Raw genomic sequence first — 25,326 nt, forward strand, 5'->3', positions numbered from 1 at the left:
GCTTCCTTGATGCTGTTTATTGTTGAAGGGGTACTTAATGTTACAAAAGAGCTTATCACTGGCTCCATTTGGGTCATGATGTCAATAGGCTTTATATTTTTATTTTATTGCAGTTCAGATAATTTAGAGTTTCAGAGAGTGGAATGCAAAATAATGTAGCCTGGTTTTTAAGGTTTGATCACCAATGTAAATTTTCTGTCCTTGGGTGCCAGAATTCTTAAACAGAAACTGCTCTACTGCCAGAGAGGGGAAAGGTGGCCATTTAAAATGATGGCTAGCAGCCATTAATTACCTTTAGCAGTTACTTACCAGCACTGGAACTCTGGCTTTGTGAATGTGTTTTTGGGAAGAGCATGTCAGGAATCTTTTCGCACCTTCTCTTCTTGTAGACTTTGCACAAGGGCTCAGCAAGTTTGTAGTCCCTACATTTTGGAAAGGGAAGGGGCAGGTATCTTTCTATCTCAGAAGTGATCAGTCAGCTTCAGTTTGAACAGGAGCTGAACACCAAATAAAATCTAACCTTCATGGACATGATAGAGCATGGGTATTTTTTGTAGTGTTTATTGGTTAGAAGGTGTTAGTATTTGGGTTTCTTTAAGGGTACTTACTGGCACATGAATTTTACCATCTGACAATGACACATTTTCAGTTTTTATTAATATTAGTTAGACTATTTGATTTTACCTTTAAAAATATTTGTGTTTCAGTATAAGCCAAGTGTGACTGGACTTCACTTCTGTATGGCTTCTGAAGAAGCGTGTTTTGTAGCTAAGAAATCCTAGCTGGCAGGATTTTCCCCCCCCCCAAAAAAAAACAATTTTTTTTTTATGCTTAAGTAGGTGTACTCAGAAAATATAAGGGAAAAAGAGTTCACACAAGAGAAAAGTTTACATTTTTATCACAGATATGACTTCCAGCATATGAATTTGTATTCTCAGATCCAAATAAGTACAAAGTGCACGAGAGAGACAGATGTACATCTTAAATCTCTGCATGCTTCTCATATGTCTACATAACGGTGTTCCCTCTTATGGAGATGTATGTCTCTTTCTTTAAGTTTTGTAGCACTTTATCTCCCTAAGTTATGTTATCATTTTACTATTGGTAAAGTATCTAATAATTTTTACTTTCCACTGCTTCTGACCTGTTGCAAGCCTCCCCTTTTTTCCCTTTTACCACCTACCTGTATTTATTCCTCCTTTATGACAGGCTTTCTGATAGGCCTATGTATTCCTTCTCTTTTCTACCTTCTCTTTCCCATCACACCTGTCATCTTCTTGTTTGGTCAAGGACTGTTTGGGATTAGCATTCAGTGTGAGAGAACCCATGGTTTATGTATAAAATGAAACACCGGCAGAAAACTAGAGGTAGCAGTAGAAGGCCTGTTAGAGAAGGAGGGATTTCAAATGATTCACTCATCTTTGGTAGGAAGAAGACTCACAAAAACGAATTTCAGGTTCCGCTGTTCCTGAGAGAAATTGCTTAGGGTAGTGATTTTGCATTCCATGAATTTTGTCCTTCAGAATTGTTGAGTAACTTGTTGAATATGCTCCCATAATGCATTTTATTACACAAATAATAAGAAGAGAGTCTCAAAAATCAAAGGAAGTATCACTTTGAATCAATACAATTCTGTTGCTGGCACAAAGTAAAGCATTTTTTTACTTGTGTAGTATGTAGTCTGTGTTGCAGTATATGAAAGCTATGTTCTAAGATCTACTATGTCTAAGCTGTAAGAAACCTGAGTCACTGATATAACTATTTGGAACTCAGTAGAAGCAGCCAGCTGATTAACATGGTTCAGGAAAGGATTTATGAAAGAGGCTGAAGGCGATTCTCACCTCTTCCTTTAAGCTATCCAGTGTGCCTGTCCATGATGTTGGAGTCTGAGTCCTGTGGCATCTGGGCAGTTATTCCTTTCTGATTGAACGGCACTTCAGCTGTATTTGTTGAGATTTTTTCCATATGAGAGAAAAGTAATATGCATGGGTTACAAGGAATTATTTGAGGATTTGATGCTGTAACAATGAGCGGAAAAAAACACTTGCAGTAGCTATTGGTCTACTAGAATACTTACAAACTGCTAGAGCTGTATCCAGTAGGTTATTGGTCTGCAGGTGAGGTGTTCTTTTAGTTATTTTTGCTGAGTGTTTTGAGCTACCAATAGTGCTTCAGCTTACTTAACCCAACTTTGGAAGCTTTCATAGAGGCCATAGGGTGACACTGTTACGACAAAACTTAAGAAAGAAATAAATTTAATGATACATAGATAATTCTAGAAAGTAGTTAATACTAAGTGCAATTCTCATGGCTCTGTGTTAAAATAGGACTATTTAAATTCTCCATGAGTTTGTTGATCGAGATCTAACCCTTCTCTTGGTATAATGTAATTTTTGTCAAGTACACATCTTTATTAAATGTTTTCAAACAGGTAACATGGGAGAAGCAGAGGTACTTATCAGTTGTGAGTAATCTGGCTTCACTTTGAATTTACAGAAAGTAGTCAATTTTTACACTGCTTGCCAAAGAAAATGAGAGCAATTAATCCTGCTCTAGCCTTTGGGTGTTTTCCTTAATCTAGGAGGTTTTTTCTTGCAATTTATTCTGATAAATCCAGTTGTGAGAAAATAAGGAAAGAGGGGAAAGAGTTAAAAAAGCCCAGTAAATAACTGTACTTATAGTTTCTCTATTTTTATTTTGTTGTACTTGATATGTTAGTTTGGCAGCAAATTTAAAATAGTCCTTCTCTTCCTTGCTCAGATGAGCAGGGTAGAAACAATTGCCATGGGATGTGATTCACTTCTGGTTTGTAGGTCCTCTTCTCATAATGTGATTCTACAAATAAGGGAAATTATAAAAGCTTTTCTTGGGGGTGCTATACTATATGAGGAGCCATGAAAACTGCCTATGTACTAAATCCGAAAATTATGATTTCTTTGCACTTCAACTAATATCTTGGGAATGTTATGACACTTTTTAAAAGAATATCATACTGTTATTTCAGTATGATGGGCTATGGTGTGTGTTAACATACAAGAAGTGAAAATTTCAGGTCTGAGATGCAAGATTTCCTTGATCAAATGGCAGCTTACTGTCCACTGAAGTTAAGTATCACAAGGCTAGGCTATTGTATACAAAATAGAATTTGCTAAGTTGTCATTCCATATACTCAGTATCAGTCATCAGTTGTTAGTCAACTACGAAATGTTCCAACTGGAATCTGAGATTTTCCTACTCTACTTAAGCACATTCCAGGTTAAAAGATGAAGTTATTTTCATCTAAGAAAACATGGTAAAGATGTAAAGGATCTCCTGGTTAAAAATGCACACTCAGATGCTCTGATCTGCCTTTTCAGCTATCTGAGTAACTAGAGTGATTAATTGACAATTAGCACATACAAATTGATTATTGCAGTCAGATATTCTCCTGTGACATTTTTTGTAACAGCTATATATGTTAAAAGAAGAAAAGAGTTCAGTTTATGTTTACCAAGAACAAATAGTTCAATTTAAGAGTATAGCGTAAGATAGAGAATGTTCTAAAGCTTGTTCTTCCTTTTGTCTTTCCATTTTTTTTAAATTATGTTGGTTCCTAGTTTTGTGATATTGTAAGAATGGGTTATCATCATCACTTTGTTTATATTTATAAATTATATTGTTGGCTATGCCAAGAATAAGCAGTAAGCCCTTTCGTTTCTATGTTTATATTAATGCAAAGCCCCCCCCCCCCCAGTCTCTCTTGGCTGTATATTTTGCTGAAATAAAATACTATTGTCTTAAAGGGTGTTAAACACACTGCATCTGGAGATGCTTCTGTTTTGGGTATTTTCTAGTAACTTATATTCCCCTAAACTGTCAAATGAATATTGGCCTTCCGTAAAGAGTAGGTTGAGTTATATCTATGTTTCATACTGCTTTAAAGCTTAACACATCATTAGTTTAATAGAATAGGTGATTTTTGTTAACTGAAATTCTTTCATTTCCTTAACATTGATTGGCCAACTAATTCTAAGCAAGCAGAGCTCGTAGCCCATCCATCTTTATCATAACTGGTAATAAAGAACCATCTAGGCTTGACATATTGTCATGACAATTATTCTCAAGACATTATATAGTAGTTCTATCTGGCAACCTATGCAGTATGGAATATTTTAACTGGCAGTCTTCCAAGAGTGAGCATTAATCTTAGCATCTCTTCTTACAGTACCTAATCAAGATATTCCAGGGGTGATTGCACTAACATTGTTTGAAGACTACATCTACTGGACAGATGGGAAAACGAAATCGCTCAGCCGTGCCCACAAAACCTCTGGATCAGACAGACTATCACTGATTAACTCATGGCATACCATAACAGACATACAGGTGTATCACTCTTACAGGCAACCTGATGGTAATTGTTCTGTCTATGCAATCTCTACAGCACATTCATGTATTTCACTTGAGTAGCCAGTTGCTGACTTAGTGGAAGCTCATTTATCTGCAGTGATTTATTTTTATTTCTGTTCAGTTTCCAATTTTGGAAGTTTTCAAATTACCATATTTAAACCTAAATCTGTGCTTGAAGGGCTAGCTATAACTGGTTAAATAAATGTGATATATCTTGTTCAGTGGCTTGATACCAGTTTTGGTGCTTAAAAATTAACCCAAATACTGACTGGAGGTGCAAATCTGGTATTGCATTTCAGGAAAAGTTACTGTTCAAGGTGGGAACAATATGTTATGAAAAATAAAATAAAATAAAAAAATGTTCATAGTAATAATTTTGCATACAACAGAGAATAGCTTAAAGTTAAATGGAAAAGTTTGCCTCTTACGGGTTTTTATTTGAGATGTTTCATTGTAAAAATAGTATGGGTAATACATTTTTATTCCTCTGTAAGGCAGATACCCTGAAGTATACTTAAATAATGGGTTCTGACATAGTTTTCCTATTCTGTCCACAGTGTCTAAACATCTGTGTACACTAAACAATGGTGGTTGCAGCCATTTATGCCTTCTGGCCCCTGACAAGATGTATACATGTGCCTGTCCCACAAACTTTTACCTTGCTGCAGACAACAAGACATGCTTATCAAACTGCACTGCCAGTCAGGTAAGTGCATATGTATGGGGAAGTGGGAGTGGAGATAGTATTTTACTGTATTCCCACCTGCTTTTAAATAGGGAATGCTGGTGTTTACAAAATGTGGAAGCATCAGTCAAAGGAGCTGAAGACTAGGTAACTCATGGCTGCCTTTAAAGCATTTCATCTTCAAGGCTCTAAGTTGAAAATAGGTTTACAAATGCCTTTTTTCCAGAGAATGCAGAACTTGTTCCCTTTCAAATGTGGATGTTTCTGCCAGTCACTAGAACAAATACTGCTACTAAATCGATAAATTTGCTTTGGAAAAAAGCATCTGTAGGAAATATGAAATATAAAAATACAAAGTGTATGTAACAATGATTTGAGAATATTTATGCTTTACTAGTAGTCCACTTTTATTATATGATGTTTATTACCTCTTGCAGAATTCTACATCATGATGTCTGTACTCATCAAGGAAAGGGTTTTATTCTGAATTTTTAAGGAACTGTGGCATATTAATAAATTATGTACAGTTTCATTCAAGTAATATTGTTATTTAAGAAACCTTCCCAATTTCTTCTTCTGATTCCTTATGGTAGTTTTTTGTGTGATTGTATTACATTCATTGTCTATTTTCTGTTTACACTGTCTGTTTGCTACTTGCCATTAAGTGATGAACACAAAGAAAGAGTGAAACACTTGCAAAACGCATAGTGTCTTATTTTCCTCCCATATCTAGCTTCTCAAATTTGTTTGGTTAAAAGAAAAAAGCACTGGTTTTTGTTTTGTTTTTTATTTTGTTCTGTTATGTTATTTATTTTGTTGGGGTTTTTTTAAATGACACTGAAAGCTTATTCCACAATGAATTTATATGCTACCAGTTGACTAAATGTCTCTGTTCTTTTCCAAATAATTTACTGTTAGTCTGAATTGAAGGGTAGCATCATACCTTGGATCCTCAAGGGGTAATATTTTATCTCTTGTGGATTCCATATGAGGGAAAGCAGAGTTAAACAGAAGAAGCTGCTTTAGACAGTTACAAGTTGACATTGGTTCTTAGTAATTGTCTTCCAATTTTGAAATCTGTTTATTGTTTAATAATTCATCAGTCTAATGGCATCAGATGCAGAGATCAGTGGCAAAAACATACTTTGCTTCTGAAGATTTTCAGATAATGCTGTAAAATCAGAGCTGTTCCTGTGACGTAGTCTCAACATACCCACTGTTAGCTATTTTTGAGGAAAAGGAGTTGGATGGCTGATATGCTGGTCTTCCACATCTACAGACTTTTCAGGTGTCCTTGATGGCTGATCTGATGTAATAAATTGTTTAGTATGAGACATGTGAGACTGTAGAACACCAAAAACTTAGGCCATCCTAAGCACACTCATATGACTCTGACCCCTGGTTTTGCAAAGTATCTGGCTCCTCAGTTTAGAAGGGAATGCATTTAACGCAGAGCATAATAGCATCTAAAAGTTAGTGTCCGTTTCCTGTAATTAAATTTATAATGTGATTTTAACAGCATCAAGTCTCTTGTGAGCAGAGCGAGGCTGGTACCTTAAAACAATTAAGCAGCAGGAAGGCTTTACTAGCAAGTAGAAAATACCAAGAAAGGGAATTGTCTGAGTTTGTTTGCCTCCTACTTTTGGAGGCCTTCTGCTGAGCTGCTCTGTTGTGCATACCTTTGTGGAACAGTTTAACAGTTTAGAACAGCTGCCTTCCAAACCTACCTTGTCCCTCAACATGGTAGAAGAATGTTGTTTCAACTATAGGTCTTACTAAATAAATGGCCATGAAACCCTAAATTTTCTTGGCAGAAAAGAAAATTGACCTACTGCACCAAATTTAATTTAGCTTTCAAATACAGCTTTATTGAATAATCAATGATTTTAAAAATGTGAACAATAAAAAAATTAGGCCTTGTCTCAGGAAATAAAATGTCTTGCACTTTGAAACCTGTTGGGTTTTTTTTATTTTTATTTCTGTGCTCATGTAGACATGAGATAGGAAAACACCGCATTTCTTAAAAGGCGCTAATAATCTATCCAGCATTTTTCTCCTTTGCATTAGCAACATAGTGAACTCTGATTTTAGGTTTAGCCATAAAAAAAAAATGCATTAAGTAATTTCTAGTCCTTTTTTGATTTGCATTTCTCTTTCAGTCAGAACGAAGGTACAGTGTTGCCTGAGTTCAGAGGAAAGGAACTGCCAAGGTCTTACAAAGGGTTTTTCTTTTGAAACATTGGAATGCCTAGCTTCTGGTTTTCTCATTTAATTCAAAAAAATATAAATGTTACTGTATAAAACACTGCATGTTGAGGCCCTTTTCTGTAAGTGTGGGCTTTTTGGTGTATCTGGAAAATTATATCAAATCTGCGTCAAGAGCCTACAAAGACTGTTTAAGAATTGAAGTGGTTGTTTTGAATAATATCTTAAAGAATCAAATCATACAATGCAGCAAAATCCAATGAGTGGTTTATATGAAGGGCACTGTAAGTCAGTATAGCAATGTCAGTGAAATGACAATGATTTGCATCCATGGAATTCTCAGTGCAAAACATCTCCAAAAAAAAATAAAGAATATTTTTTAAAAACAGTTTTATAAGGTTAACATCCAGAGTTGATTAACAGAACAATGACTTAAGCAGTCAGTCTTCTCTTTCATAAACTTTCTGTTTAATAATAAATAAATAAATACTCATATCAAAGCTTTTTTTCCTTCTTTCCTTCCTTTTACAGTTCCGTTGCAAAACTGACAAATGTATTCCATTTTGGTGGAAATGTGACACAGTGGATGACTGTGGAGATGGATCTGATGAGCCAGAGGAATGCCGTAAGTGCATTCAGAATTTGGAACCCCATTTTGTCAGTATGGTCAAAGTCTAAAATACAATGCTTTATAGATGTTAGCAAAATGAGTTTTTTTGATGCTTTTATTTGCAGTGCTGTTTTCTGTTCTTGGTCTCCATCAAATTTACCAAGGGTACAGGTTGTTATTTTCAGCCTGTAAAAGATTTTCATTAACTCATATCTACTAAGGAACTTTTAAGGTCTTTGTAAAATCATAAGAACATTTTTTTCATGTTTTTAACCTGTACTTTATCCTGTTTATGCTTTTGCTAAAGATCTTTATTTCAAAGCTCTGTTCTGAGGTTGCTTATTTTATATATATAAATAGAAAATTCTGCCAGGCTTATTTTTGTATGTAATAGGAATGTGGAATTCTAATCTCACTTGCTTACCTTTCATTGCAATTATACAAGTTTAGCTACACATTCTCATTTAGTGTGGTTTTCTGAACAGTGTTTTCCATATGGTTCCTACTAAGCATTTTTGTGTTTTGCACAATATGTTTTATATAAATATTTTAGTTATATAAATATTGCCAAGGAAAAGTGTGGAGAGCTAAATCACACCCCTCCAGTATGAACAGTTTTATGTGAGGAACATTTTTTATGCATCCTATGTAACTTTGACACACTAACCTGAAGGTGGTGCAGATACAGCATATTTCTCGAGACCCGCACATAGTCCAAATAGGTAGGTTACTGTAGTATTTTCCCATTGAATTGTAGACAATTGGATGTCAATTCTAATTGTATTTTTAGCATCGTAAAGGATGGTTGGTGTGGTGGTAAGTGACTGCAGGTTTACTTAGAAAAGTACCTTTCTAGTGTAATGCTAATACCTGTTGGTGATGCTAATTTTCAGTCCCAGTCCTGACTACTTTACATACTATTATATTAATTACATAAAAGATTCTTCCCTTCTTCCCTTAAGCTGATACACATAAAGTTCTTTATGATGTGTTGTACAATCTTCCAGTTAAATAACAGTTAATTTGATTTTTTTGTTTTTTTTTTAAATTTTGCATCTGTTTTTTTTACAATTTAATAATTAGCTCTCTTTTTCTGCTGCAGAGGTCTTTGAAGCAAGCTTTAACATATGTAATCACTCTACATAAAATTATATTTTAAGCTACACTATGTTTATATATTATATTAGTAGAGAGATGCATAATTGCTCATTCACTCAAATAGCAGTGGCTGTGAGAAGCAACAGTGTTCGACTTTTCATGGAAATATAGAGTGGGATAGGGGGTTTCTTAAACACAGACGTAAACTCAAGTGTTTAGATCCTAAATTGCAAGTCTCTGTTTCACTAATAGTTAGCCTCAACCTGGAGAGGGTTGTACTCTGTATTATTAGTAACGTATAACTATAGTTATACAAATTTAACATCTCAAACTTTTAAATGAATTTTGCAATAGTACATGTACATGCAGTTACTAATATCTACTTAGATTGAGATTATAAAATCAAATACAAAAGTTTGTAAATTCTTTTGATTAGTCCATAGAAGAACAACACTATTGATACTTTAGCCATTCTTCTGGTAGTATTCATGTTTTTGTTTTTCTTAGCTGAATTCAGATGTCAACCAGGACGTTTTCAGTGTGGCACTGGGCTTTGTGCTCTTCCAGCCTTCATCTGCGATGGAGAGAATGATTGTGGGGACAATTCTGATGAACTGAACTGTGGTAGGCAATTATAGACATTGTAGACTTCAGAAAAATGGTAAACAGATTAAAATACCACCCTTTAAATTCTGTCAAGAAACTGCATTTATATTTTTTTTACTTTTTAATTTTTTAATCTTTTAATCTTTAACTTTTTTTTAATTTGATACTTTTATTCTTTTAACTTTCAGAGACACATGTGTGTCTGTCAGGTCAATTCAAGTGCACAAAGAATCAGAAGTGTATTCCAATAAATCTGAGATGCAATGGACAGAATGACTGTGGTGATGAAGAAGATGAAAGAGACTGTCGTAAGTAATGTTTAGAGAACCTTGTGCTGATAACTGTAGCTGGTTTTAAACAAGAAACTGAAGTAGAATACTGTAAATGTCCTCTATGTACAAAACCCCATGCAAACCAGTTAATTTACGGATGGACTGATGTACAATGCTTCATGTATGTAGAAGAGAACAAACTAAAATGTCAAGTATTAACTTCACTTTTTAAAGTCATTGCAAAGAAGGGGGGTGTATAAACAGTTAATTTCAAGCATTTAATTGGGTTTCTGACTTAGGCTGAAACATCCATTTTACTGTTAACCAACTCACAAATGATTCATCTTCTTGTATCTTTCATCTGCCATGCCTTGCAGCAACATATTTGAATGGAAGATATTTTTATGTGTCTTTTTTTTTTTGCAAAAGATGTAGATCCGTAGCTGCTTTTATATCCTTTGATGGATTTTTCCACCTTTTCTATTCCCTGTCTTCTGGGGACTTGTACATTAATTTGCCAATATAGCTTGATTTCCATTTACTTAGCTGTTAACACATCTTCTCATAAATTCATTTTCGCTCCGTATTTCTTAGATGTAAGTAAAGAAAATATTTTCAGATTTAGAATGGGAATTTATTGAGTTGCTTGTGGTTTTAATAATTTTTCTAATTAGAATGATGGTGCTGTCTTGAAATACATCTCTGTCATTCACTCAGTTATTCAGATCTGATGATCTAATGTGGTTATTCCTGTTTTCTGAATTAGCTTTCTCAAGGTTTGTATATGCTGCATTTCTGCAAAGAACACAGCCTTCTTCAAGGAATTGCTGAGGACACAAAAGCTTTGTTGCTGGTCATGTTTAATGGCCATCTTCTAAACATCCTGGCAGAACTATAGCCTTAGGCAGACAGTATCAAGTGCTGGTTTGCATGTAACTTTTCTTTAAGTACTTTAGGTGGGGTCAAAGAAACTCCTCTGAAAGATAAGGGAGATTGCCTTTTTCATTATAAAGAACTGCATATGACATGGAAGGTTCCCAAAAGCTTGAGGTGCAGCTGACAAATGAAATCAGAGTAGTAGAGTCTACAGCACAGCAGTACTTAGGGACTGTGGTGGGGGGAAGGGGTCAGGATCAGTGGCAATGGAGTTAAAACTTCCTAGGGATTACTGGGGGTAGGAGAGTCTGCTGTGATATAAAGAAGCTTTTTAATTGTCTGGAACTCAGCCGTCAACCCACTTGCAAAGATGTGGTGGGTTTCTGTTCTGTTTTACCTAGTCTTTATTAGCTTCCCTTCTAAGAAAGTTAAGTGTGCTAGTTTTTATTTTAATATAACCTCACTTGTGGCTTCTGAAAACTCTTCAGATGCCTTTGAGGAGATTATGAAAAGGAGAGGTTTTAAGTAAGTCAGACAAAAAGTTCATATTGACTTGGCCTCCTGTCACAAGACAGATAACGGAGGAGATTATCCATTTTATTCTAATTTCCCTGGATTAGGATTCATAAAATACAGACCTTTTTTTTTCAGACATACCACTGATTTTATATTCAAGTGACCTTGAAAAAGTTACATTTTATACTTAAGGCTTTCCATATGTGAAGTTGAGGTAATTATGCTGGTCTTCCCTGTAAAGCACTTTGAAATCCCCTTGTGAGGTGTCCTAACTGAGAATCAGTATTATTTTTTAATAAGTGTAGTTATCAGCATCGCCAAGTCTAAATGCTGTTTAATTCCAACACTGTAAATTTATGTATGGAAATGTGACACTTAATGAAATAATACAATGACTTCTAACAAATGTAATTTTTTTTTTATCTTGCCAAACACAAGAAACAAGAGTGATAGTACCAAGAAGCAAATAACTTCAAAAGGGATAGAAAGTTTGTTAAAAGCATTATGGAGCTCCCTTGGTAAAAATGGAACAAACATTCATGTGGGAAAACATTATCAGAGAATATATCATGTTTTCTACATAGGTACAATTCAGCTTGGAAAAATTTCAAGGTTTTAGTACCTGTGCATATCTCTAAAGAAATCCTTATGCATTTGACCACAAATAGCTTGCTCACAGTCTAGTCCAGATGCATGTCCTGTTTTCATCTTGCGTCTATACTTTCAGTAGTGAGAGTTTAAGAAATAGTAAAATCCCACATATAATATTGTGAGAGAGACAGTCTAGAGAGCTGAGGATCTTTTTTGTTGCCAAGTGGCTGTTTCTAAAATTAATGCAGTTAAAGCTTTAACTTAGAGCATCCTGAAAGAATAAGATGAATGTTAGCTGCATCTTTGCATCTTTAACTTGCTCTAGGATTTGTCCAAAGCATTTTTCTGCGAAACTGACTTTCAGAATTGATAACTGGTGTTTTAGGAAGTTAGGGGAAAAAAAAAAGTCTGCCTGCTTTTTACTAAAGTGGTTTGTTGAAAAAAAAAATCACAACAGACACTTTGTTTATTAGATTCATTTGATCTTACTGTAATGTATAATATAATACATTTTAAAAAAGAGAAAATTTTATATATAAACCTGAATGCTGTTTTCTCACAGATGTTACCTAAGTGATGCTAGAGATATACAGTATCTGAATTTTGAATCCTTAGCAGTTTTTTCTTTAAAACAAATACTTTTTTCTATTAGGAGAAATTTCTATTTTTAATTTGGGATCCTTTTATTTAAAGCTGAAAACAGTTGTTCTCCAGACCATTTCCAGTGCAAAACAACAAAACACTGCATTTCTAAACTATGGGTATGTGATGAAGACCCAGACTGTGCTGATGGATCAGATGAAGCTAATTGTGGTGAGTATGCCAGTTCTTTAGAATGTATTGCTGTAGCTTAGCATTTTTAAAAAAAGTAACGAAAGGGTATAATCAACCCCCTCAGTATGTCCTCTTTCAATGTGTGGTAATACCTATCTGATATGAGAGCTCTGTCTGGCTCGTGCAGTTCTTGTTGAATGGAAAACTTTATATAAGTAGTCTCATATAGTCTCATCAAACTTCATATTATACTATTATGTTATTGACAGGAGCTGTAAATGAGTATCTCATTTGGAATATGATGACAGTCTTGATTTTTCTCAGTATTATTCAGCTACTGTCAATTTATTCTGCATAATTTGTTGCTGCTGGAGTTCATAAATAGAGAAAAATGTAGTAATTTGCAAATGATGTTATTTAAGACTAGCTGTGCAGAAGGGTCCAGAGCAGATTCCAACTTGACATGACCAACTTCTGCTTCTCTCTGTGAGCTCTAGCTAATTACATGCCCTAACACACCACCCACAAACTTGGCATCCCCATAGGAATTCTCCATGAACCGCCAACGAAACTGGTATGAAACTTCTGTTCTTAAATTTGATAGTTTGAGAAGGCAGATTCTCTACAGAGAAGATCAAGAACAGAATTGCACCATTACCAAACCAAGCCCTAATGTCAGTCAGATTTTGCACAATATCCAGAACCACAGTGTTCTACCCCACTGGCACAGATTTTTTAGAACATAAGTATTAGCTTTGAATACAAGAATTTACTTCATTGCTTTTTTGAAGATTCATTGTTGGATCACAAATACAACTCTACAGTTTTTAGTATGTTTCTTATTGACAGAACAGGTGAGTTGATTATATTTCTGCAGAAACAACTAAAATTACTAAGACTATTTACAAATTTGTACATGATATTTTATTGTATATACCTAGTATGTTATTTACAGTCACTTGGAAAAAAAAAAAGTGTTACACTGTATAGTAGTAGTAGCTGTTCTCAGTCATTCATTGCTTGTGCTGTTGGAAAGTACTGGGTCAACTTTTGCAGTAAATAAAATAATAAATATCCACCTGGGAAATGGATTACAGATAATCAGTTGGAGTAAGTGGATCAGTGTTGGAAAAATCACTGAACATGGATGTCAGTGCAAGACACACACTCACCAAGTGCAGAAAAACTTGTGAAAATTTCAAGATGCAAGGAAAAAGGTGAAAAAATACTCTGAGATGGGCATGCTGTATTCAAGAATAAAGTGCTGAGAGTGCCAAATTGCCATGGATATGTTTCAAGCAATTGACATGAGCACATATATGAAAATGTTGGAGCTGGTAAATATGCCTAGGAAACTTGAACTCTTCCACAACACTGAAAAGCAGACCATCATTTGAATTGTCAGGAAGGGGAAGCTAGTTAATCATATCAACTGAAGAGAAGTTACAATGCAGGAAATCATTTTGCTTGAGAAAACAGTGTGTGCAAGAGATGAACCTTTGCCATAGATACACTTTATGTCTTCTTGGCTATTACAGAACCAGCCTTACACTGTTCACCTTCTGATCTACTTCATAGGTGCTTTCTCCTGTGCTGTCTCCCATCACCTTGATGCCCAACATATTTTTTCTTCTAATTTGGGCAGCATTCCAAGCTTCCAAACCGTGAATTTATATTTTGAGGAACCCATGCAAGCCCAACAGCACAAAGGGTCTCAAAATAATTCAGCTAATAGTATCATCAAGACACAAAGTTTAAAAGCAAATAATTAGAAAAACAAAGCTAATGGCGAAGAGGAAAAATTGTATTTATAATAGATAGTTCACTGTTATTCATCATTTCAGCCAACAGAAAGAATAACTTCCAAACTACTCGAACAGTAAAATGGTATAGAGGTGCAATACATGCAATCCCAAGTTAAGGAGACTTTTTCAATCACAATATATGCAACTAGTTTTGCTGGTTCATAGCTAAGGCTTAGCTTGCCTTTTGTTCTGTCTCTAGCAGTGACTGAAAGCTAGTATCTAGGGAAGAATATGTGAGCCATGCAGGGTTGTACTTAAACTTTCCTGAGATACTATTCTACCCTCTAACAATCTGAGAATCTGGATATTGTGAGTCAAATATAGCCCTGTATATAGCTACCGTTGATGGATTTCAGTCTCTCTTAACCTTTGTAAAGTTTTACAGCATGCTTCAACAAGGAGTTCTGCAGCTTAATTACACACTTCCCAGAAAAAAACACCTACATTTTTATTTTGAATCTGCTAGCTGCATGTAATGCTTTTAGTTTTTGTGTTGATAGGAGACAGAACGGTTTATCCATATTTACAATCTTTTTGCCTGACATAATAACGTACACATTCTTCACAAGAACAGGGTGGGTTTAATCACATTTTCAAGTTTCCCATAATTTTAGCATTCGTTTAAATGACCTAATTATAGCAGTAGTTTCAACATGGTTTGGACTTCAGCATTGTTTTGGCTTTTTTTCAGATGGCTATTTTTATGAGCAATTTTGATTGAATTAAATTCTGAAGCTACAAGCTGAGTACAATAAAGATCTGCATATAATAAAGATCTGCATATGCTGATGTAGTACTAGATATCATCTCTAGTTAATTTCTAAAATGCTTGCAATGCAAAACTTGTATAAAGGATAATCTTTTGTGCTTCAGTGCTACATAGTCACATGTATTTTGCTCATTCAACATCCGGTTCTATGTGTTACTGGAGATAGTATGTTGAGTAAATTTGTTAGAAGTAGTCTGACTGTATTCAGTCTTCCGTGGTTACTTTCCAACTCAAACACCTGTAATAGAATTAGGAAATGTATGTTTATTAATTAGTGTATGGTGGTTTTCAAAGAGCAGTAGGTAGAGTTAATTCATGCTTTCTGTCTAGGTGTCGTGGTTTAAACCAAGTCCGCCAACTCCTGGAGAGTTAGGAAGGAAAATCCAAAGAATGTAGCCCCCACGGATTGAGATAAGAACGGTTTAATTGCTAAGGCATAACACAAAACCCCTACTGCCATTTACTACTACAAATAATAATGGTACAGCAAACAGCAAGTGAAAAGAATACAACACCCCACCAGCCACCGACCCATAACTCACTCCACCCTGCCCGGCTGAGCACCGCGTGCTCCCTCCTCCATTTTCCTCTAAAGCTCTATCTCTCCAGCTTTCTCTTTCCCAATATGCCTCCTGGGCATCACGTGGTATGGTATGGAATACCTCATTGACTAGCCTGGGTCAGGTGCCCTGTCTCTCCTTCCTCCCGGACTCCCCTCCTCCACCTGTCTGGAAAAAACCTTGAACAAAAACACCCTCAAAACATGCTCAACCCATGACACTAGGTAATTAAGAGAAGCCGTTATATTATGCTATTCTTTGCTCACAACTTTTAATACTTCACATCAGAAAAGGCCCTGTTTGAGTCAGAATCTGAAGAAAGCTGTGTGTGGTCATAGAAAGTGATTATAATCTGCTTTAAAAGTTATATGTATTTTAGGTCTTTATTAGCATAATTTTCAACAATAGTATGACTGCATCCTGCTTCCTCACTTTTTTAAAAAATAATTTTACTTTTAACCTAAAGAGCCAAAGCAGGTTTTTTTTCTAGTGATGGAGTATGCTGTATAAAATTAAACCTTCCTCAACAGACCTATTATTTCCTGTATCAGGCATCAGTGACAATCTGCCAAGTGCTAGAACAGCTAGCTGACCCTTGATCAAAAGTGAGTTTCTTCTCATTTTGGATTTTATCCTTCTCAGGTAAACATACAGTCAAATGCGAAAACATGCATGTGTATGGAATCAAAATCCCCAAACAGTAATGCAGTGCAATTAATGACAAAATAATGTTTTAATTTGTAGCGATTGTTGTTTGAACTAAAATGCTTTTAGGATGCATATATAATTTGAGGGGTTTGTTTTGTTTTCCATTTTAAGCCTTCATCCCATTTTCTTCATGCTCAGTCAGAATCTTGATTGTACTATGTGAAGTACAATCCCAGTTCAGTATGCACGAAAGACAAACCCCAACTACTCAACAGCTGCCTCAGGCAGTCACACAGATTTCTGAGAAGGGGCCTTTGATTATTCCAGTAGATCAATGAATCTCTTAATAACAGTTTGGAGATATATACATGAAAATTGAGTTATCAGTACTTGAATTCTTTGCCTTTGTACCATTCTTAACAGAACTTTCATGTTTTAAGGTGATCTCATTTTAAGAAAAATGGAAAGCAGTTTAGTACTGAAGACAGCAATGAAAATGTGTGTGGGCTTATGCACGCTTTTCAGGGTTCCACAATTCTTGCTTTAGTTCCTTTGAGCTGAGTAAATTGGTCTTTCTCAAAGGTTAGGTATTTGTTACACAAGTTCCCAAATCTTCAGCTTTGTTATATTTTAGTTCCAGTATTCTAGTTTTTTCCTTGGTTCTCGTTAACATAAAGAAGGAAATAAAAGATAAGCAAATCTGGTTCATAAGGCATTGTCAAGTGTAAGCTGCTATGAGAGATCAGTCAACCCAAAACAAGCTTTCAGATTTGTGAAATGAAGAGAGAGCCTTACAAACATGCAAAATATTTTGTATAGAAAAAAAAAAAAAGTAAATATTTCTTCGTGTTTGGTAAAAATAGAGTAAAAAAAGAAAGATGAATGTTAAAGTGGTAATCATAAGTTTGGACTGCACTTGGATTAACTAATAAATAAATAAATAAATCAAATCAAATCCAGCCTTTTTTCACAAGTGTAAAGATGCAATGCTCGCAAAAGGCATCCTTGAGACTAGGTAATACTTCATGAAGAATAAGAAAACATATACTTCATGTTCTCTTCATCCTAGCAGGTAGCTGAAATAAAGGGATCCTTCATTCAAAAGAAGCCGTCACTGGCTTCTGTGTATTACTGATTAGATCTTGGTATTTCTATTGAATGTATAAAGATAAAAAGAATATAATCTGCCATTAGTCTGTAGGATTCATTTTGTGGGCAGATATGTTTATGGGAGATTGTAAACTTTCCTAGAAGTTCTTTAATTGCTAGTGGACAGATTTCTGGTTTGAAACTTGATCTTTTACAAAGCTACAGAAAAAAAGTACCAGTGTCTTTTTTCTTTTTTTGTGTTTTGTAATGTTAGATATTTTTCTAAGTTCTTGACAATGCAAGTATTTGAAATGTCATGATTGAAATGTTAAGCTGTCATCTTAAGAAACATCATAGGAAAAAGTACTGTGGGAGAAAACTACTTACTCACAGTATTGGCAGAGAATAAGGAATAAATGCAAAAAGCATTATTATAATGACCGAATTTTTGAGTGCACACAGCTGAGCTGCAACACCATTTACTTCCGTCTTCTTGATACTCAAATGTAGTTTTAACACATTAGTTTGGAACCACACCTAAAACAAAGCGCAGTAAACAGCAGTTTGGGCCATAGTATCAAATCTAATACCTGTAGTTTGTCATCCTTTCTGTTTCACAGGCTGAGAATGCAGGTTGATTTAAGCTGGTGTTTCATTCCTCCTTCACTCTGTCAGTCATTAGAATTCATTGAGTTCTCGTGATAAAGAGTATGAAGTCTGAAATGACATGTTATGAAATAGCCTAACAGAAATTTAACAAATTTCTATTGAAATTTCATCACAGTGACACATAATTTTAAATATGTCATTGAGGCTTTTACAATGCATGCTTTCTTTTTTTCTTCAAAGAAAATGTCACTGGTAACTTTTTAATTTACTTATTTCATCTCAGTCCTTAGAACCTGAACGAATTACTCAAGAGATAATGTAAATAAGACACAGAGGCAGCTCCTTCCTACTGGAGGAGTTCAGGATGTTCATGCATCTCCAAGAGGCTTTGCTACAATGCTAGTATAAACAGGAAAGCTAATTGAAAATTGAGTACATTGTGAAAATTAAGCTGTTCATATAATGTTTTACGTTGTATAAATAGACTTACAGTCCAAGACATCAGAAGGTGAAAATGTAAATTAAATGCAAAGTTTTCTGTCAGATATGATTAGTCATAAACATAGCATTCTAGAAATATATATTTTGTATATATTGCAATAAATATTCTTGTGGTTTAATGTGATCTGATCCTTTGTAAAACAGTCTTACAGATAAATCCAAGGAAAAGTCAATGCAATTTTTAAGTTTCAGTGAAAGAATACCCTCTCCAAAATAATTTGAGATCAATTCTTAAGTTTTTACTTAAAATGACAATGTATATACAGTCCATATTTTTATTTTATCATCAAATTTGTGTTATCTCTTTTGGTATGAGCGAATAAATAGAATCTTAAAGAATGTGGTATGAGAAGTAAATTATCTCTGCAAGTAACGTTTCAAGGATAATGGTTGCTCCTTAAATGTGCTTAGCAATATTGTCATGTCACACTTTCGTAGCAGTCTTTCCAATTTGATTCTTTATCCTCAGTAATGTAAATAATATTCATCTTAATTGCAGATAAAAAAACTTGTGGGCCTCATGAATTCCAGTGCAAAAATAACAACTGTATTCCAGATCATTGGAGATGTGACAGCCAAAATGATTGTGGTGATAATTCTGATGAAGAAAACTGTAGTAAGTACCTTTTACCAAAGTGTATGTTATAAGGAGTGGAGTCAGTTTAGCAACGTGTAAGAGGGAGCTTTTCAATTTTGATAAACCGCACCTGTATGTGTTGAATGTAATCTCATCTGTTGAAAATCAGTTGACCAGAATAGAAACTGTCCATTGTTGAAATTCTCCAATTTTATTCATCCTTATAAAGAGCTATAATTCTGTATTAGCTGTGAAAAATACCTGACCTATGATTTCTCAATAATCTAATGAATTCAAAGTAAGTATTACAAGTAGTTTACTTTTGTCAGTAAGTTATTCATCACATTTCTGATCTCTGGATAAGAATCATAGTATCATAGAATAGAATCATAGAATAGTTAGGGTTGGAAAGGACCTTAAGATCATCTAGTTCCAACCCCCCCTGCCATGGGCAGAGACACCTCACACTAAAAAACTGCTCAGTGATAAAGTGACAAACGTTTGTTAAACATAAAGTTTTATCAAACTCTATTTGCCCTTTACATTCATAGATTCATAGGATGGTTTGGATTGGAAGGGACCTTAACAATCATTTAGTTCCAATGCCCCTACCACAGACAGGGACAACTTCCACTAGACCAGGATGCTCAAAGCCCCATCCAGCCTGGCCTTGAACACTTCTAGGGGTGGGGCAACCACAGCTTCTCTGGGCAATCTGTGCCAGTGCCTCACCACCCTCACAGTGAAGAATTCGTTCCTTGCATCTAATCTAAATCTACTCTCTTTCTGTTTAAAGCCATTACCCCTTCGCCTACATTCGTTATGTTCCTGAGGTGGTTTGCCTTGTTTTATATCATGAGACATTCAGTTCTGTAATACTTAATTGCATTAAGAAACAGTTGTTATTCAGTGTACCTCTGTTAGCCTAGTCCTCTCCTAAAAATGAAAAACCTGAATGCCTAATAAATCTCTGTAATACCACTTTCAGTGATTTAATTTAGATCTGCTTCTCAGGAAGAAATGGCAAATTCTTCATGGTTTTATCTCATGATTGTTGCCTTTATAAAATATTTCAAGAGAGAAATTTTAAAAATACTTCTCAAGTGGCTTCTCTTCAGTGGATCATTTCTGTTCTTTATTTCTTTTGTACTTAGAAATACAATAAATTAATGTCTCTTGTGTAGATAATCTTGAATGTATATTCCTGATTGTATATCATGAATGTATATTTAGTGTCTCGAAGGTAATGACCTAGAAATCTTAATAAATTAGGCATTCTAATGCTGAGTATGACCTGTCGGTCCCTTTCTCCAATTTGAGATACAGTATCTATAAATACAAGATGTCTGAAGAATAGCTTGTTCTGCTTGAAATATTAAAGTGGATTTGTCTGCCTTTTTCTCCTTGTTTCAGCTGTAACAGTTATTTTTTCTTCCTAGTAGTTGGTGTAGGGTTGAGTTCTGGCTTTAGTCTGCAAACAGTGCTGATAAGATAGCAATGTTTTAGTTGTTGCTTACCCAGCCCCTACCCTGATCAGTCTCTCATGCTCTGTCAGTGAGGAAAAGGCATGTCCTGGGTTCAGCTGCAATGGTTACTTTTCTCCTTCTTAGTAGCTAGTGCTGTGCTGTGTTTTTGATTTTAGTCTGAGAACAATGCTGATAACACACCAGTGTTTTTAGTTGTTTCTAAAGTAATGCTTACTCCTATCAAGGACTTTTCAGTCTCATGCTCTGCCAGTGAGGAGGGGCATGGGAAGTTGTGAGGAAGCAGAGACAGGATTCCTGACCCAAACTAGCCAAAGGGGTATTCCATGCCACAGCACATCATGCCTATTATATAAAGTGGCGGAAGTTACCCAGAAGGGGCAGATCACTGCTCAAGTCAGGATGGGCATTGGTCAGTGAATGGTGGGCAATTGTATTGTGCGTCACTTGCGTTTATTGTTGGGTTTTTTTCCTTACCCCTTTCAGTTTTATATTCTCTCCCCTTATTATTTCCCTTATTTAGTAGTAGTAGTTGTTTTACATTATGTTTTAGTTATTGGACTGCTCTTATCTCAACCCCTGGTGTTTACATTCTTTCGATTCTCTTCCTTATCCCACCTGGAAGTGGGGAAGGAGGGAAGGTGAGTGAGTGGCTGCGTGATGCTGAGTTACTGACTTACTTAAACCATGACACTTTTAATTACTATATACATTTTAAAATGTTGTGAGTTACTGCAAGGAATAGTGCTGTAGTTTTCCCATGCAAGTCATCTAAAGAGAAAAATGTCATCTGGTTCAGTAATCACTCAGAACTATTTATAGTTATACACCTAGGGGTAGGGTTGGCACATAAAACATTTCTTAACTTTGTGAGAGGTGTTACTTAAGAATTTGTTATGAGTGCTAGTGGTATTCTTTCAATTTTCATATATACTAAAATACTGAGAAGGCCCAAGACTCTTGGTTAACATTCAAGGATCACCTGATACAAGCTCAGGAGTGTTGCATCCCAACTAGAAGGAAGTGCAGCAGGAGGGCCAGGAGACCTCCTTGGATGGATAAGGAGCTGTTGAGAAAAATTCACAGGAAAAAAAAGGCTTATAAAAGGTGGAAGCAAGGACAGGTGGCCTGAGATTGTCCTGGGTTCAGTAGTAGCAGTAATTTTTTCTCCTTCTTGGTAGCTGCTGCAGTGCTGTGTTTTGACTTTCAGTCTTGGAATGGTGTTGATAGTACTTATGTTTGTAGTTACTGCTCAAATGTTTACTCTGATCAAGGACTTTGTGAATCTCATGCTCTGCCAGGGAAGGATGGGAGGCTGTGAAGAAGCAGAGACAGGACACCCAATACAAACTAGCCAAAGAGGTATTCCATACCACAGCACGTCATGCCCGGGGAGGTAAATGGGAGCTGGCTGGAAGGGCTCGGGCAGGCTTTCTTCTGGGTCGGGCCCATTTAAGCAGGTGGTATGGTATTCTCTCTTCTTGTTTATTTCCTCTATCATTGTTTTTATTGGTGGCAGCAGTAGTGATTTGTGTTATACCTTAGTTACTGGACTGCTCTTGTCGCAACCTGTGGAAGTTGCACTCCTTCGGTTCTCCTCCCCATCCCTTCGGGAGCGGGGAGGGGAGGGGGTAGTGAGAGGGAGTTGGTAGTTGGGTTTTAAACCACGACAGGGATGAATAAAGGGATGTTGTCTGGGAAGTTAGGGACCAGGTTAAGAAAGCTAAGGCCCAGTTAGAGCTAAACTTGGCTAGGGATGTTAAATATAACAGGAAGGGATTTTATAGGTATGTAGCGGCTGAAAAACAGACTAGGGACAACGTAGGCCCTCTCCGGAAGCTTTTGGGAGAACTGGCTACACAGGATTTGGAAAAGGCTGAGGTTCCAAATTACTTCTTTGCCTCGGTCTTCACTGGCAAAGGCTCTGACCGCACCACCCAGGTCTTGGAAAGCAGATGCAGGGACTGTGAAAATCTAGACCTAGGGCCCACTGTACTTTCATAAAAGTATGAAGTTTAACCATGCCAAGTGCAAGGTCCTACACCTGGGTGGGAGCAATCCCAGGCACAGCTACAAGTTGGGCAAAAAGGAAATTCAGTGCAGCCCTGCAGAGAAGGACTCGGGGGTGTTGGTCAATGAGAAAATTAACATGAGCCAGCTGCAGTGTGCGCTCGCAGCCCAGAAAGCCAACCGTATCCTGGGCTGCATCAAAAGGAGCGTGACCAGCAGGTCGAAGGAGGTGATCCTGCCCCTCTACTCTGCTCTTGTGAGACCCCACTTGGAGTATTGTGTGCAGTTCTGGTGTCCTCAACATAAAAAGGACATGGAACAAGTCCAGAGGAGGGCCACGAGGATAATCAGGGGACTGGAGCACCTCCCATATGAAGACAGGCTGAGAAAGTTGGGGCTGTTCGGCCTGGAGAAGAGAAGGCTGCGCGAAGACCTCATTGCAGCCTTACAGTATCTGAAAGGGGCCTACATGGTTGCTGATGAGGGACTCTTCATTAGGGACTGTAATGATAGGACAAGGGGTAATGGATTGAAACTTAAACAGGGGAGGTTTAGATTGGATATAAGGAAGAAATTCTTTACTGTTAGGGTGGTGAGGTACTGGAATGGGTTGCCCAGGGAGGTTGTGAGTGCTCCATCCCTGGCAGTGTTCAAGGCCAGGTTGGATGAAGCCTTGGGTGATATGGTTTAGTGTGGGGTGTCCCTGCCCATGGCAGGGGGGTTGGAACTAGATGGTCTTAAGGTCCTTTCCAACCCTAACTATTCTATGATTCTAGTATTTCATATTCTTTTATCCTTACATAAAAGTAAAATAGACCTATTATTTTGCTGCAGCAGTGTTAATCTACATGACTAGAAAATGTGTTGAAAATTTGAGGAAAAAAATCATACAAAATACAACTTATAGAATCATAGAATATTTAGGGTTGAAAAGGACCTTAAGATCATCCAGTTCCAACCCCCTGCCATGGGCAGAGACAAGTGTCACACATCTTATTTGTAATTTGTCATATGTGACGTGGGATTTATTTATCACCCAGTGTTAATAATTTTCTTCCTTAAGGTTCAGATTATCATAGTAGAAAGTTAATTAAAAAAAAACAACAAAAAACAAGGGAGCAATTGTCTGCCTGGTTTCCTTTTTTTTAAAAAAAAATATTAAGCTTGCCATCTTTTTGTTCACATCAATAATTAAGTTATATATTCAGTTCTTGGCTGTTTTCTAGAGTTGGAGATAAAGACATCTGTAGTTAATTACAATGGATGGAATTAGTGAGTTGAGAGTAAGCAGAAACAACCAGTGCATGAAACTAAAGGCCAGAGTGGTGAACTCTGGAATAATTTTTTAATTTTACTTTTACTTTTCTTTTCTTTTGCTTGTCAAATGCATTATTCACTTAACTTTTGTTAATATTCCATATTCTGCTGTTTAGAGTAAATATGGTAGGTGTTTACTGACACAGTGTAGTATTTAAAATCTTGAAAGCATTGTGAAAGTACACAATACTGTTCAGTTTGAAATAGATGTATAGAATTCTTTATAGGCTGCCAAGACACTTATATAATAAAGTGTAATGAAACGAAATTAGAATTTCGAAAGCGTTTGACAAAATATATTACATTGTGCATTATGATAAATTGTTCGTAGCATACATGAATATACAAAAGGTTGTCAGGCAACTACATCAGAAAAGGAGTCGTTTCTCAATAATGCAGACTGAATTCATTGGATTACAGAAATCCAGAGCAAGTATTTCTATAATCTCTACACAGTTTCTTTACATGCACACAGAGATTCCTGGTGATGTTATCAGAAATGAAACAGAATGCATGTTAAAAAATATCACATATAGGTATGAAAAAGTATTAGTGATGTAATGCAAATAGTTGTGTCTGTTATGACTTTATTATTTAAGTGTGGTTGTCTTACAGTCTGTTATTCTTTAGCTCTATTTGGACCCTCCCAAATAAGTGAGGAAAGTTATAGGTCCATACTGGGTTAGTGCTAAGCAAAGTAGAATGCATATTTAACTCTTCTGAGGTCACATCTTTTTGTAGTGAAAATTTGCTTTCAGATTTTATTTGGATTTGTTGAAATAAAATAGAGCAAAAAGAGTATTCAGGGAACCTGGAAAAAGGAAAATTTTATAGTAACAACTATCTTATTCCTGCTGAAAAGAAAGCAGAAGTAATATTTTATTGAACATAATTAAAGAAAATATTATACTGTAGACATTGAAGCAAAGCAAATGTCATAATGCTGTAGACAGACATTAATTCAATCATTGTAAAAATATTATTTCTGCAGGAGAATCTTCTAAACATTGTTGTATTGCTCCTACAAGTTGTCAAGAAAACGAATTAGTTAATTTTGTCCTGGAATAAGTTTGTATCCCAACATGAAATGAGAACTAGCAATTATTTAATGTTTAATTGAAAATGTTTTAAACCAGCATATTGAAAGAAACTAACCTGGAATGTCTCATAAATTCACCTTGCCAAAAGCAAATGTGTCATTTTCACATCATAAAGTGATGTGTACCAAAGGTTTTTCTTTTATCTACACCTACTGGTCTAATGCCTAACAAAGAGCAAGTGTTGTCTTTGTTTTGGTGAAATACAATGCTAAATACAAGTTACTTAAAAGAAGAA

The 25,326-nt window shown here is 35.8% G+C and overlaps 1 protein-coding gene across 1 annotated transcript in view; it reads left to right on the forward strand.

The window, feature by feature from the left end:
* Positions 1–25,326, forward strand: part of LRP1B (LDL receptor related protein 1B) — a 565,080-nt gene that overhangs the window by 465,177 nt on the left and 74,577 nt on the right. Inside the window, exons 61-67 of the mRNA XM_034061327.1 lie at positions 4,205–4,393; positions 4,947–5,095; positions 7,811–7,904; positions 9,495–9,611; positions 9,782–9,901; positions 12,542–12,661; positions 19,103–19,219. Coding sequence (XP_033917218.1) covers positions 4,205–4,393; positions 4,947–5,095; positions 7,811–7,904; positions 9,495–9,611; positions 9,782–9,901; positions 12,542–12,661; positions 19,103–19,219 — 906 coding nt within the window. The remainder of the gene's footprint in view (positions 1–4,204; positions 4,394–4,946; positions 5,096–7,810; positions 7,905–9,494; positions 9,612–9,781; positions 9,902–12,541; positions 12,662–19,102; positions 19,220–25,326) is intronic.

The sequence above is a fragment of the Melopsittacus undulatus genome, chromosome 4, assembly GCF_012275295.1.
Source record: "Melopsittacus undulatus isolate bMelUnd1 chromosome 4, bMelUnd1.mat.Z, whole genome shotgun sequence".
Lineage (NCBI taxonomy): Eukaryota > Metazoa > Chordata > Aves > Psittaciformes > Psittaculidae > Melopsittacus > Melopsittacus undulatus.